Here is a 16009-nt window from a genome sequence, read left to right as displayed (position 1 = left end):
TATTCTCTGAGCCTGGCTATTATGTGTCTAAATATGAAACAGCAACAAAAATCTAACACCAAAACATGCAAGTCAAGATCTATCTCCTCTTCTAAAAATGTGGAATAAGACTGTCTTGTTTTTAAGAGAAAAAGACAATTTTGTATTTACAAAGGTGCCAAAGAGGGGAGATTGTCTTTCATCTTCTCATATATCTTCCAAATATATTTAGTCTGGAAAAAGGGAACAAATTTCAATTAACTTAAAAAAATACACAATTTAAATATGCAATTTAAAATGCCTACCTCTTGCCTAACACAGGCAAGTCATTTGTCTATAAGCATAATCTTGTAACTTGAAGTAAAATCTGTATATTTAATGCCAGAGATGCCTCCAACTAAATGATAATCCAAAATAAACCAATCAGGGGATTTCCATACTTGGATTTCATTTCAACATGAGAAGTACTGTCAAAGGTACTTAAAACTCAAGTTATGAGGTTGCTAACCCTCTTTCACACCTTCATAATAATCCTGAATAGTAAAATTAAACAAATATTAATAAAATATATTTTACCTTAAAAAATAAAAAAATGTCAAGAGATTATACTCAAAGTAAATTAATCTGCAGGCCATAATGGTTGGGAAGAATAGTAAAGCTTAACCATCTGTGTGTGCTCAGACGTGTATGACTCTTTGTGACCCCATGGACTGTAGCCCGCCAGGCTCCTCTGTTATGTAATTCTCCAGGAAAGAATACTAGAGTGGGTTTGCCATTTCCTTCTCCAGGGGGATCTTCCAGACCCAGGGATCAAACCCACGTCTCCTGCATTGGCAGGCAGATTCATTACCACTGAGACATTTGGGAAGCCAAAGCTTAACTATTCACAGGGTCTAATCATTGGTCTTAACCCTGACTGTACATCAAATTTACCTGTTAGGGTTTTTTCTTTATTTTTTTAAAAGACAGATGGCAGCACTCTATCGCAGAAATGCTAAGTATCAGGATCTCCAAAGAGGGAGTCCAGAAACGTTTTTTAGTTTGGAAGTAATATATGTATTCTGTTTCACAGTCAAGGATGACCACCACCATCTTGAGCCATTGGCAAAGGTCTGTGCGAAGAACCTCATGTTGATGAAGACTGTGAAGAGGCTATGGTAATACAAACTCCTCTGAATCACTCAGGCAAAGTTCCACAGTCAAATTACCATATTTACCCAAAGAGGCTCGAGTCAGATGTAAGACCTTCTGTAACTCTCATAAGGACACACAATTTCATGCAGGAAATACATCTTCCTTCTCTTACCTATGACACCAAAGGGTTTCATGTCCTGGGTAGGCATCAATAAGATCAGTGGTGAATTCAACTTCTTCTTCTAGAAGATGGGGAAGATTTATCCTTGATTCCTCTGCTGAAGCCACTGCTTCTTCATCTTTTGGGAGAACTACAGTTGACTCACTTCTCAAAGGACTTTGCTCCAATACAGAACCGTCAGTCACAGTTCGGCTAATCAAAGACTTTAATAAAAATTGGCGGTAGTGAAATCCACTGTGGTCTGAAACATGCATGGATGCCCAGTGTTTAGTAGAAGATAGTTCATCAAGAAGAATCTTGTAGGAAGGAAAAAGGGAAGTGAAATGAGGAATTGCTAAAGGTTTTCTTTTTTCCGTTAATGCTTTGAATTTCTTTCATTCATTCCTTGTTTTGATAATGCCATTCCTACCAATATTTTGTATATAACATCCAACACAGTGTTGTTGCTTAATAAATACTCATGTTCCATTTCTTTTAGAAAATAATAATTTTTTTTAATACTACTGAATTTAAGGAACTTTCTAATTGGCATACACATAGAACAGCCAGATTCTAAAATAAGGAGAGACACTGGGTATTCATTTTTAATTTAATGCTTATACTGAAGGGAAAATATAAACTCAGAGGTCACTTTAATGGAAACTTTTTTTGCATTTAATGAATCTGTACTGTATCTAACTATGTGTTCAACAATAGACTCAGTGTAATTATTTCTCTGGCACTATTAAATGTCATCAGGGCAGAAACCACGTCTATTTCGTTCACTACTTAATTCTAAGGGCTTAGTACAAAAACATGATGCATGACTAACAGGAATTTTCAAGTGCTCATGACTTTCACTACTTGTCTCAAACTTACCACCAATGATAAAAGACTTTTTTAAATAGGTAAGACAAAATTCAGCAGTGAACTGTTTAAATCTGCAAACTAAAGAATTTCAAATGGAGATAAAAAGCAGCATTTATGAAAAAATAAATTATTTGGCAGTGTCTCAGTCAGGTTAGCAAACAAATAAGTTTTGATCAGAAAAAGGTGTATTGAGGGCTTATCACACCTGTCAGAGGATTTTCAGACCAGTTAAGGAAAAATGACATGTACTTATCAGTAGTGAACCATACACCCCACACAATGCCAAAGGCTCTTTTACCTGCTCTTCAAGGAGCTCAGGCAAATGCCTTCTTCTTAAGCAAGATCCCTCTCTACTTTTCAAAGAGAAAACTAGAAGTCTTCCCTCTTCTCAGCCTCCATAGTTCTTGTATGTTCCATCATATATATTATAGAAATTCCTGTATACCTTTTCATCCCCACTAAACTATACAAGTTTTTTAAGATACTTATTCATTTCTAATTAATGTTCCCATCACCCTATACCCTATATATAAATGTTTAATGAATGAATGAACGAATGAACAATTTAATAAACAAAGTGACTGGTAAAGAGGGATATGATTACTCCCAGCTAGGATGGTCAAGTTTTATCAGTGAAATGTTTTAAACATCTCCTTTAAATTATAATAAGTTAATTCACAGCCACATAAATTTATTTCAGAGGCTATTGCCAGTGAGTCTCTGAGAAATGGAAAACAAATTGCTTATTTGATTTAAAAGGTGGGCAAAATAAATCCACCAGATAAACTTCTACCTGCAAGACAAAAACTAATCTTAAGGTTTTTTTTTTTTTTAAGAATTATATTTTTGAAGAATTAACCTGCAGGAAATTCAGACTATAATACAGCAGCATTTTAATTATGGTACAGCTTCTTACTATGCATTGAAAAGAATATAAAACTTGTTTAAAATGAATTTATATAATGTGAAAAACATTTAGATTATTTCTATTATATATTTTCTACATGTAAAAATTAAAAATTTATTGTAATTTTGAGGCAAAAATAGCATATATTTAAAAGGTTTTCAGCAAAACTAATTCAATTCCTAATAACTCTTTTCTGAGACTATTTAAGAGAAAATTCACTATATTCTTTTCCCTAAGATATAAAATGCCTACTAACTAAAGAAGAAATCTTTTAACAGGAATTTCAGGGTGTTTTCTTAGTAGAATAAAAGGCAGTGATTTTTTTTTTTAAAAAGACAGCAATTATTTTTAAGTGATCTTAAAGATACTGCACAAAGATACAGCTTAACTGGAAGGCACTGACAGAACAAAAGACCTTTGTATAATTATTCTTTTCCAACATTCCACATAAAAATGAGTAAGTGAATAAATAAATTATAAGGAAACTATGGAAGCAGGGCTATGAAACGGAAGATAACAGGTTTAAAATGAAAGACTACTAGAAATGCTAGTTCTTATATACACATACACCATGAATTCCATGAATTTTTTAAAAAACATTTGGTTTTTCCTCTGATTATACAAGATGATTATTATAGAAAAATGTAAAAATACAGAATATAAAGAAGCAAAAAAATCCCCACTTCATTCATTATCCTACTGACCAACAATGACTACTTTTAATATTCTACCATACAACCAATCTCTCAGCTTTTTGCAATAATGCATCTGTTTAATTTACTTAACACAAATTTAGGATAGCTTTTATATCGAAATTTTATTTCATTTAAAGTATAAATTCCAATTTCACTAAGTATTACTCTACAACATAATTTTAAACTTTTGCATAATACTTCATCCTAAAGATTATCACAATTTAAACCATTCCGTCATTTTGTTTCCACTTTGCGTTAAGTAACACGCCTATGTATACACACATATAAATCTATGTACATGTCTTATTTTTATTTAGGAGAAATTTCTAGAAGTATACTAATTGAAACAGTGAGAAAAATTCTGTAAAGTTCTTGATGTGTATTTCAAACTGCCCTCCCGGAAGGCTGTATAATTTATGCCCCTATTGGAAGAAGATCTTAATGTTTGTTTCCTAAATTCCTCATCAATACTTTAGTTTTAGCTAACTTAGTAAGTGGAAGTCAAAGTTAAAGTTGCTCAGTTATGTCTGACTCTTTGCAACCCCATGGACTATACAGTCCATGGAATTCTCCAGGCCAGAATACTGGAGTGGGTAGCCGTTCCCTTCTCCAGAGGGTCTTCTCAACCCAGGGGACTGAACCCAGGTCTCCTGCACTGCAGGCGGATTCTTTACTGGCTGAGCCAACCAGGGAAGCCCAGTAAATGGAAAATCATGTTTAATTTACATTTCCTTAATTATGATTAAAGCTAAATATTTTTCCTATTCACTTATCTTTGTTTCTTTTACAAACTGCCTGTTTGTCTAATTCTCTTTTATAATTGCTCAACTTATTCTTTGTGAAAGTCATTACTGTTCTTATGAGTTTGCAAGTATTAAGTATCTGTGTTGTAAATATTTTTCTTATATATTACTGCAACTGATTTTTTAAATTCCTTTTTTCTTCACATGTTTTTATTTCACTTAAGAGTTCAGGTTGGTATGTGAGATTAAAATCTAACCATCATTTTCTAAAAACTCAATCTTATTAGCATCACAAATTGAGCAAAGAATCCCTTCTCCAATCATGTGAAATGCCATATTTATCATCAATGAAATTTGTACATACTGTGCACTGGAATTAGTTTCTAGGCTTTTATACTCTATTTCTATAAACATTTAAATATATAAACATACAGCGACATACAGAGTTCCTTATTTTTCCTTTTTTTCCAACAATTTCTTAGCTATTCTTGAAGCTTTATTAGGATGAATTTTTGAAGTTGAAAAAACTCCTGATTTTTGGTAGAGTCGCAGAGTTGCACAGCCCCTGCTGCCGCCGAGTCGCCTCAGCCGTGTCCGACTCCGTGCGGCCCCACAGACGGCAGCCCACCGGGCTCCCTCGTCCCACTGCCGTCATCTAATTCGCATACACTTTCTTTTTTCTTTTTTATTGACATATAATTGACTTACGATATTATATTAGTTTCAGAGGTACAACATAGTGATTCAATATTTTTATAGACTATACTCCATTTAAAATTACTATAAAATGGCTGTATTTCCCTGTGCCACAGTCCATCCCTGCAGCTTACTCATTTCACACACAGTAACTTTAACTGCCTAAATCTCCTACTCCCATCTTGCTCCTCATCCCTCCCCTGTCCCTATGGTAACCACTAGTTTGTTCTCTGTATCTGAGAATGTTTCTGTTAAATTCATTTGTTTACTTCATAGAGTCCACATATAAGTGATAACATACAGTGTTTCTTTATCTCTGCCTGGCTTATTTCACTACGCGTAATACCCTCTAAGGCCGTCCATGTTGCTGCAAATGCCAGAGTTTCATTCTTTTTTATCGCTGAGTAATATTTCATCATGTATATTAATATATACACACATACGTATCAATCACATTTTCTTTGTCCATTCATCTGTTGATGGACACTTAGGAAGGTTTTGTAGCTTGGCTTCTGTAAATAATGCTGCTATGAACACTGGGGTACATGTATCTTTTCAAATTAGTATTTCTGTTTTCTTCATATATGTACCCAAGGGTGGAACTGCTAGATCATATGGTAGTTCTATTTTTAATTTTCTGAGGAAACTTCATACTGTTTTCATTACTGTCTGTACCAATTTACATCCTTATCAACAGTGTACAAGGGTTTCCCTTTTCACTACATCTTTGCCAACATTTATTACTTTTGATGATAAATATTTTGATGACAGCCATTCTGAAAGGAGTGAGGTGATATCTCATTGCAGTTTTGATTTGCCTCTGTCATGATTATAATTTCAAAACATTTTCATCACCTCCAAAACAACCCCTATTCCCATTAGGAGTCCTCTAATTCCCCATTCCCCCCAGTCTCTGGCACCTGCTAATCCACTTTGCTTGTTCTGAATATGTCTCATAAATGGAATACTACGTCTAACAGTGTTTTCAACTGCGACTGTTTCCTTCCACCCCACCCTGAAAAAATAGATTATTTTAAAATTTACTTTAATATATGTCCACTGAAAAACACAAACATCACAGGAAACAAAAAATAGAAAATTAAAACCTCTCATAATTCTACCCCATAGCACTAGTAAGTATTCTTTATTCTGTAACCTATTTTTTTTCCTGACTAGAAAACACATGCTTATAGAAAATATAACAAAATATATCCATAATGGCACTGTGTTGGTGTGTATAAATATCTGTTGCACACTTATAATATGCCAGATACTATTCAAAATACATTAAATACTATTCAATGCTAATAACATAAAAGATTATTAGGCCCATTTCATATTTAGTTTATATCCTTAACTTATAATTAACATTTTTCTTTAAATAATCTTAAAAATATAATTTCTAGTAGCAACAAAATATTCTACTTTGTGATGAACTGCAGTGAAATGCATTGTTATTAAATTAGACTGTTCCCAGTTTTTCACTATTATATACAGTATTTTTATATATCAAACTTCCATATTTAATATAATATCCAGTGTTTACTGATCACTTAGTATGAGCACTAGGGACAGCCACTTTATGTGGATTCTCCCACTTAATTTACATCACTCGAGGAGGTAGGAATTGTCATCATCTCCAATTTACAGATGAGGAAACTGAGGTTAGAGAGGCTAAGAGCCCTTTTTAAGGCCACACAGCAAACTGCTGGTAGAGTCAGCATTCATATTGTGTTTGTATGATCACTGAGTGAAGCCTTTAATCACTATACCATAGTGCATCTCCCATTTTTTCTTTAGGATGAATGCCTAGAAGCAGAATTGCTACATTAGAGATAATACCCATCTTAAAGTCTGGTAAATGCTGCCATGTTGCCCTTTGGTAAGATTTTTATCAATTTCTATAATGCTTGCCTTTACACCCTTCCTTTGTGGTTCAGCTGGTAAAGAATCTGCCTGCAATGTAGGTGACCTGGGTTCGATCCCTGGGTTGGGAAGATTCACTGGAGAAGGAAAAAGCTACCCACTCCAGTATTCTGGCCTAGAGAATTCCATGGACTGTAGAGTTCATGGAGTCGCAAAGAGACACAACTGAGTGACTTTCACTTTCACTTTACACCCTTACCAAGCTAAATATGAGCACTTCAAAAAATCATTTTCAATTTTCTAAGTAAAAAAATGCCACTCATTTTATATGTATTTTTAAGCTGTGCTAGACAACTAAAACTTTTGCGATTACTTCCTCTAACAGACAAAGCACTGTAGGACATGATCTCCCTGTTGTTCAGTTGCTCAGTTGTGTCTGACTCTCTGTGACCCCATGGACTGCAGCACACCAGGCTTCCCTGTCCTTCACCATCTCCTGGAGCTTACTCAAACTCATGTTCATTGAGACAGTGATGCCATTCAACCATCTCATCCTCTGCTGTCCCCTTCTCCTCCTGCCGTCAATCTTTCCCAGCATCAGGGTCTTTTCCCATCATCTTGATCTCCTAGCTGGGCCCAATAGCTTATAAGAACAGAAAGCGGATTTTGTAAATTCAGCACCCTTCACTGAGAGTGAGAGACAGTGGCAGTGGTGACAGGAAAAGTGCCAAGACCCCCAAGGGCAGAGGAGGGCAGGCTGACAACATGTAAGCCTAGCAGTGGGCCAGGGCAGATGAGTTCATACATGACTTATGCGCTGTCATCTTTAACAACAGATGGTCTTGAGGAACCAAGAATTTCACCTTGGCCCTGTGTTTCTGATTTATGGACTGCTACTTTAAAAGGTCCACATCAAGGCAAGAAAGCTTCCAAAGAGCTCTCAGCTCACCTGAACTCTGCCTTCCTTTATCCACAACCTTCCCCTTCCCTCTCCCTACCTATCACAGGACACCAAGTTGTGTAGCTGAGATGACTGACTTTAAAGCACTCCATATCCACTATACCCACCAGATAACTTGAATTCACTGCTCCAGGCCCCTGAGAATGTAGCATCGCTCCCTCTGGCAGCTGCTGTCTACGAGCCTGGTCAGGATGAGGAGACATTTCTGCGCTCCCGCTGTGCCTGGAAATTCCCTCAGTTTCTCCAAGTGCCACCCTGCTTTGTAACTGTCAGTATCTGTTTCAACTAGATTTTTCAATTTGTTGATAGTAAGCTTTTTGTTTTTATGCCATATCCAACGTATAGGACAGTGTCTGGTAACGATAAAGTTTCACTACTTTTTTCATGAACGAATTGCACTGAGTTGACCTAGCAAGCTGGTAGTCAAGTTTCACCTAAGTTTTCTATCTATGGGGAGCAGAGAAACGAACTAAAAATCTGTGAGCCTCTACTAGGTGCCCAGTACTTTATACACATTAACACAAGTAATTTTCACCACAATCCACTGAGGCAGGCAGCAGAGCCCCTATCTTATAGATGAAAACATTAAAGCCTTACTTTACACAAAAAGCTAATAGGGCCAGAATCTGAACCCGGGTTAATGTAATTCTGTTGTTTCTTTTTCCATTCCATTAGGTGGCCACCCCTCCTGAAATGCAAAGCCATGTAATTTGCAAAGAATGCCTTCTCTTTCAGAATTGTTGGCTTAAAATCCCTCAGAAGTGAATGCTCTCCTATTTATTCTGGAGGAGTCTCTGGCTAGCACACAGAGAGAGGAGAGGGGGCCTGAAAGGAGATACAGGAAGGGATGAAGCAAAAATGGAGAATGCGTCCTCAATAATCTGAAAGCACCATGTGAGACATTCTGACCCCTTTAAATTGTCTTAAGCCTGGGAAGCTTTTGGAAGAGTACTCTAGTTTCTAAAGCCCTGATACCATAAGAAGTGAAGAAACAATGGAGAAGCTGTAGTACGTAAGAAGGAGTACAAGGATACCTGGCTTTCATTCTGATGAATAATAAATGATACAACTGTGGCTGAGTCCAAGCCATTAAAATTCTCTGGAAACTTCTATCTCCTCATTTCTAAACTAAAAGGATTAGGCAGTGACAGTTCCCAACCTGGTTCTGCATCCAAATAATCCCCTGAACCTGTGAAAAATACTGATCTTTAAATCCTACCTTCATTTTGATTCAGTAGACGTGGGGTAGGACGTAAGAATCATCAGGTAATTTACAGACTCGGCCAAGTGTGGGAACACCTGTGTGAGATCTTCTGCTCCCTCCGCAGGAGAAGAGATTGTGAAAAGGCAGCCAGCTGATCTAGCACATTAACTCACATAACAAAAGGCTACCAAGAAAGAACAATTTCAACTGTATAAAGTTTAATAATCTCTTCCTGTTTCAGGGCAAAACGAGCTATACTCAGTATTCCTTACTGCTTAAACCTTCTTTGTTCTACCAGTACACTAGCCTAAAAGAGTGCCAAAGCCGTGCGGGTGAGGAATGCAAACTTTTTTTAAATTGCCAGTTTCCCTGGAGGTATCAGTTGTTGCAATCCTCTCTGGGCTACTGGGCCATTAGTTCCTCTACTTCTCTCTTTAAAAGCTCCTCTTAGAAGGAACTACTACATACTACCAGATGATTTAAATGGCAGACAGAAGTGTGCCTAGGGACACAAAACAACACCCTACCTTGGTGTCTAGCTTAGCCAGGTGCTGTAAAACCCAGATGCGATGAGACCAGGCATTATAGTTGCTTGGGTATCTCCCTGCTGCTTCACCACAGACCTCCATCTCTTCTCGTATTAGTTGCTGTGTCCTTTCTGCAGGAATTATTCCCAAGTTTCCTTTGGTCATAAAGGAAGGCAAGGAGGTTTCCTGAATTAGCTGTTGTAGCACCCATCGCCTGTTAAAGTAACATGTTGGCAAGAAATGAGTAAAGAAAATAAACCAGAGAGGAAAACAACCAGAGTTCTCTATGCAAAGTAATGCCCAGTATTCAAGGTTTTTTTTTTTTTGTGGGGGAAGAGTTGTTTTTGTTTTTAATGATAATAATTTTAGCACCATGGATGTAGGCGGGGGTGGGGGGGGTGGGGGTGGTGAGGATAAAGGACAAAGATTATAGAATAAGCGTTCTAAAATGTTAACATCTGTCAAAAAGAGAAATGTCATCAATTTGGAAATGACAACTCCAAAACTTCATTTGGCCAGGAAAGGTAAAGGCAACAAGAATGTTTGTGTGTGTGTGTCTGATTGGTGGTACTGTGTGTATGGGAAGGGGTGATATTAATTAATGGCTGGTAAATACTCAAAAGCAGCACAGTTCACTTTTAATTATATGTGCATGCCTCATCCTTTGTGTGTTTGCAAAGAAGAAGCTGCATTAAGCTTTTATGAAGCAAAATTTCTATATTATAGCATAGAATCTGGAAGGAAAAAAAATCAATATAATTAGTGAAACCATCAGGGAGATTTTAAAATGTCTTCATCTGTAATTTTCCCCTTATCTATTTAAGGTTTTTATCAGCATACATTTAAATGAAAAGCACTCAAAAGTGCCTCTAGCCACTTACTGTCTTTAGTTTTTACAGACATTTTCTCCTAAGAAAGCATTCTTTATAGATTAAAAATTTTCAAGCCAGGATACAGGAAATTGAGTAACAAAATTCATTTTTGTCATTTTCAAATAATGTTATTTTTAACAGCCAAAACTTGCTTTATAAAATATTAGACAAGTCAATAAATCGATGGATGCATCTATGTTAATAATAACTCCCTTCCTCTACCATCACCCCTTTCCTAGTCTCCATACACATAATCAAACACCTCTCTGTAGTCTGCTGTCCCAGTTTCTAATAGGGAGAAAGTATAACCAACTGTATCATTTGGAAGCAGCTGCTCTGCAATGCTAGCCAAAGGCAAGGTTACAGTTAAGATACCTTAAACTGACTTTAAGATCCTAAAAATGCTCAGGATTAAAAAAAAAGTAAAAGTGGCTTAATAAACTAAGAACAGATTTCTTCAGAGAATGTCCCCACTGACCCCATCCAGTAAGCCCAGACCATCTCATTTTAGTCAAAGATGTTATATGGGATCCAAGAGTAAAATGCTTCCAGATAGCTAGGATTTTGAAAAGAGTTCTTACATGCACTTTGATCATCTGCCTCAGCTTTTAACCTAAAAATATCCTTTGCATTTAAGGTCTTAGCAACTTTAATTCAGTCTATACCCCATTCACCTCAGTTGCCTTTATTTGGTTAATTTTAATAACCATAACAACCACCACCACCATTTTTACCAGGAACATACCTGACTGAATTAAATCCAAATTTAATTAAAACTCAAGTTGCTCATTATAGTTGAATATCTAAGTGCAATTTCCATAACTGCTTCAGATAGACAGTAATAACATAAAATTTACCGAGTATTTAACATATGCCGAGCACTGTGCTTGTGTTTACATGCATTACCTCAAGTAAAACTCAACCACTCTGAGATAGATGTAATAATTATTCTCATTTTACAAATGATAAAACCAAAGCTTGAAGAGATTAAATAATCTCTAGATATCACTTAAGTAGAAAGTGATGGCATCTAGGCTTGAATGTAGATATAATTTGATTTCAGAATTCAGTAATCAGTATGTGACCTGCTTCATATTCTGTGTTTTTTTTCCCTCCAGCCATTCTAAGCCCTAAGAATTCTGTGGTGTAAATTAACCACACCTGTGGATCCATGTTTCTGGACTCTTCGGAAATTTAGTTAAGGCCAGTTTTCCCAGATGTAAGTCCTTAATTGGATTTAAAGTACCTGAGAGGATCAGCTCTTTTCTGTAAAAGAAAAATAAAAAGAACTATTACTTTATCTTTCTACACAAACAAACTGCATGACTATTAATATAATTTCATTGTGAAGTAAATTTCCAAGAATTAAAAAAAATAAAACTCTCTTAAAGGTTATACATAGTAATCAAGAATGTATTCTCATAATCTTGAAGTAAATTAAAAAACAGAAACGGAAGCTCCTAAATCAGCAGTGGAACTTTAGTTGTCTATTTGGTAGAGGGCAAAGGAGTTTTCCGGCTTGTATCATTTCCAAAACTTATAAAGCCTGACATCAGTATATGTAGGGCAGATCCAATACTAATCAAGAATTATTCTAGCTTCCTAAGTCAGACTCGATATGATCTACTTCATTACCAAAAACCACACATACAACAACAAACACATTGGATTGAGATGTAAGTAAAAAAAATCATTCAATAGCCATCATAACAAACAGGTTATTTTTTAATTTTTCCCTTCTACCTTTCATATGCATCTATATTTTAACATGTAATTTTATATTCTGCTCTTATATCTTGAGAATTATTTCCACAGTTCTTTATAATCTTTAAAATAAACATTTTAAATGGTCACATAGTTTTTGTTCAGTAGCTATCCATTAATTTAACAACCCTGCCCCCTATAATTAGACATTTCAGGTTGCTTTCAAGTTTTTGCCATTCTAAAGGCATTCTGAAACAAAAACCTCTGTGCTTATAACTTCATTTGTACTACTACTTAGGATAAGTTTCCAAAAGACATTACCAGGAGAAATACTTGAATGGCTCCTGATACACTAGACCATTCCTTTTTGAAATATAAACAAAAGTAAAAGGAATATTAACTTTGCTATTTTAAAACTGTTCAAAGCTTCAATGCAATTATAAAGTATGTCATGCAACAGAGCTTCACCTATTTCTCAGGTTAATATAAGTTTAGATTGAATTTCTCAGGTAAGTTTTTGATCATAAGCTCTGATATTACTGATTACTCTCTGATTTTTCAATTTACCTATTGTTTTATATTAAAATTAGGTCATTTGCTAGTTTCTATTAATCTTAAAATGTCTTTCCTGTGGTAGGGGCTCATCATTTATTTCAGAGATGTTAATCTCAACAAAACCAGAGCCTAGACCATATATCTCACCTACTTAGATGGACTTGGTTCCTAAATACCACAATGCATTTCCTTCCCAACAGATTCTTATTTGATAAGGAAAAGAACTTCCTTTTTAATGAAAATACTAAATAATGATAATAAATACTTGCATTTTATAATCAATTTTATTTCAGGTCAGTAACTTAACTCTGTAAGACAGTCTGAAGTGATACCAAGGTTTATGGCTACTTTAAAAAATGATTTATGATTTATTGACTATTTTTCTTTCAATGTACAGGAAATCTATGTCATCAAAGGAATATTTGTCGCAACAGCCAGTTATAGTTCTAGATCCTTTTTCTTTTGAAATATGTAATGTTTTGTTCAAAGGCAGAATACTACTCTATGTAACTTAAACTCTTCAATATTTTGTAGGTGCAATGTTTCTCAAAATAGGGTCCCTAACTGCAATATCATCATCATTTGGAACCTAAGCCTCACGCCAAGCACACTGAATCAAAAAGTCCAGTGGGGCAAAGCAATGTGTGTTAAACACTCCTCCAGGGCACGCTAGCGTTTAAAAACCACTGCTGCTGCTGCTGCGTGGCTACTGTAGACAATTTACTACATTAAGCCAAATTTCCATTTACTACATTTAAAGCTCTCCTTACTTACAGCTGCCTACCTATATTCCCGCATATATCTATCTGTGTTTGCGTTAGTCACTCAATCATGTCCGACCCTGTGACTCCATGGGATTCTCCAGGCAAGAATACTGGAGTGGGTAGCCATTCCTTTCTCCAGGGGATATTCCCAAGCAAGGGATCGAACCTGGGTCTCCTGTATTGCAGGCAGATTCTTTACCTTTACCATCTGAGCTACCAGGGAAGCCCATATGTAGCTATACACAAGAGGAAATAAAATTTTCTTCAGAAAAGAGGAAGTTACCCTACAACTGAATCTTTATAGTTTCTTAAATAAGGGCCATCTCTTAATCTCTTTATTTTGAACAACAAAGTTATACTTGTAAAGATATCTTAGTCTGAAACAACCTCAATCAATGGTATAGATGGATGCTTAAAAAGACTGCCTGGTAGAATCATTTAAAAAGGAAGCAAAATTTTACCATCAATTTAAGAAATATTCCTAGAAGAAGGACTGAACATTGTAGGTGCTGGATCGTTATAAACAAGTTTTTAAAAGATCACATGAAAAAGAAATATTGTAATCGGTTTAAGTTATAGCTATCAGCAATCACATAACCTAGAGATCCAACAAAAAACATGTACTTTAATGTATTCAAGTAGGAATATAGCTTGAGATAAAATTTCCAGTCACATGTGAATTTGGAAAGTGTTGTATCTGGAACAACTTAAATGTAAGTAAACACAATATGCTCTGGAAAACTGTGCTGTGTTGTGCTTAGTCGCTCAGTCGTGTCCAACTCTTTGCGACCCCGTGGACTGTAGCCCCCCAGGCTCTTCTGTCTGTGGGGATACTCCAGGCAAGAATACTGGAGTGTGCTGCCATGCCCTCCTCCGGGGGATCTTCCCAACCCAGGATCAAACCCAGGTCTCCTGCATTGCAGGCGGGTTCTTTACCATCTGAGCCACCAGGGAAGCCCAGAAAACTGTGCTAGATAACTCAAAAAATTAGTTCTTGTGATGACAAAGTCACTGATGTTAATAAGCCATGTGAGAAGCTTGAATTAAACTGTCTAATGAGATATGTAAATAGGAAAATGAAGAATTTACAAATTAAAATATTTCATGTTAACATGATAAAGGTGTGTAATTAAATTGAAAAATTAAATGTCCTAAGAAGTTAGTTATTCCAGGTACTTACACCTTAAAGTTTACAAATTGCCATTAGCATATTTCTGCAAAGTTTATCTTATTCTATAGAGTTTTTATATTTTCTCTCCCTGCTCAAACTATTAGGGGTTCTCTCTGCTGTCACTCTAATCAGAATTTGTAGGAAACCAGGGGCCATGTGTATTCTGTCCATGGCAAAATCTCCACTGGTTAGCCCAGTACTTGGTATACAGTAAATATGTAGACTAAACATATGCCACCTTTTTTTCACTCTTTAATCTTAAGTTATTGTGTGAAATAATAATGATGATAATAATAAAAGTCATCCACATAAAAACCACCACTTACTGAACACTTCTCCTGAATCAGGCACAGTGTTAAGTGATTTACATATATTTTCTACTTTAATTCTCACGAAAATCCCGTATTATGTTGAATAATATGAATCGCCAACTTCAGTTTTTCTAAAAAATAAACCTTTTATTTAGAATTGCTTTAAATTTATAGAGAAGTTTTTAAGAATGATAAAGAGAATTCCTGTATGTCTTGTACCCAGTTTCTATTATTAACATTTTATATTATTATTGTACAACTGTCACAACTTATGAACCATTACTTATAGATTAGTATTGGAAATCCATGCTTTAATCAGAATTGCTTCATTTTTACCAAATATCTTTTTTTTTTTCTTAATTCTAGAGTCCCATTAGGATATCACATTATATTTGGTTGTTATATCTCTGTAGGCTCCTCTTGGTCCCTTAGATACACCTTGTTTTTGATGGCCTTGACAATTTTGAAGAATACTCATCAGGTATTTTATATATTTTTTTCAGGGTTAGACTACGGTTATGGGTTTTGAGGGGACCACAGAGGTATAAAGTGCTATCTTCATCATATTGTATCAGAGGTATGTAACATCAGCATGACTTGTCACTGTTGATGTTGACCTTGAATATCTGGCTTAGGTAGTATATGCTAGATTTTTCCACTCTACTTTTTGGGAAAAGGTTACACTTTAAGGAGTAGGGAGATATGCTCCATTTCCTTGAGGGAAGTTATCTAGATAAATTATTTGGAATTCTTTGGTACTGAAAAGTTGTCCATTGTCTCTGTTTATTCAAGCATTTATTTATACCAGCATGGACTTATGGATATTGATTTTATACTTTGTAATAATCCATTATTACATTATTTTATTGCTCAAATTGTTTCAGCTTTGG

At 35.5% G+C, this 16009-nt stretch overlaps 1 protein-coding gene across 1 annotated transcript in view; it reads right to left on the bottom strand.

The window, feature by feature from the left end:
• Nucleotides 1-16009, bottom strand: part of PTAR1 (protein prenyltransferase alpha subunit repeat containing 1) — a 49112-nt gene that overhangs the window by 10619 nt on the left and 22484 nt on the right. The window contains exons 4-6 of the mRNA XM_043486698.1: nucleotides 11776-11880; nucleotides 9743-9956; nucleotides 1286-1590 (exon numbers count right to left, since the gene is read on the bottom strand). Of these exons, the coding sequence (XP_043342633.1) occupies nucleotides 1286-1590; nucleotides 9743-9956; nucleotides 11776-11880 (624 nt within the window). The remainder of the gene's footprint in view (nucleotides 1-1285; nucleotides 1591-9742; nucleotides 9957-11775; nucleotides 11881-16009) is intronic.

Source organism: Cervus canadensis, chromosome 14 (assembly GCF_019320065.1).
Source record: "Cervus canadensis isolate Bull #8, Minnesota chromosome 14, ASM1932006v1, whole genome shotgun sequence".
Taxonomy (NCBI): domain Eukaryota; kingdom Metazoa; phylum Chordata; class Mammalia; order Artiodactyla; family Cervidae; genus Cervus; species Cervus canadensis.
The sequence above is the reverse complement of the archived record's forward strand: the minus strand, read 5'-3'. Positions and strand labels throughout refer to the sequence as shown.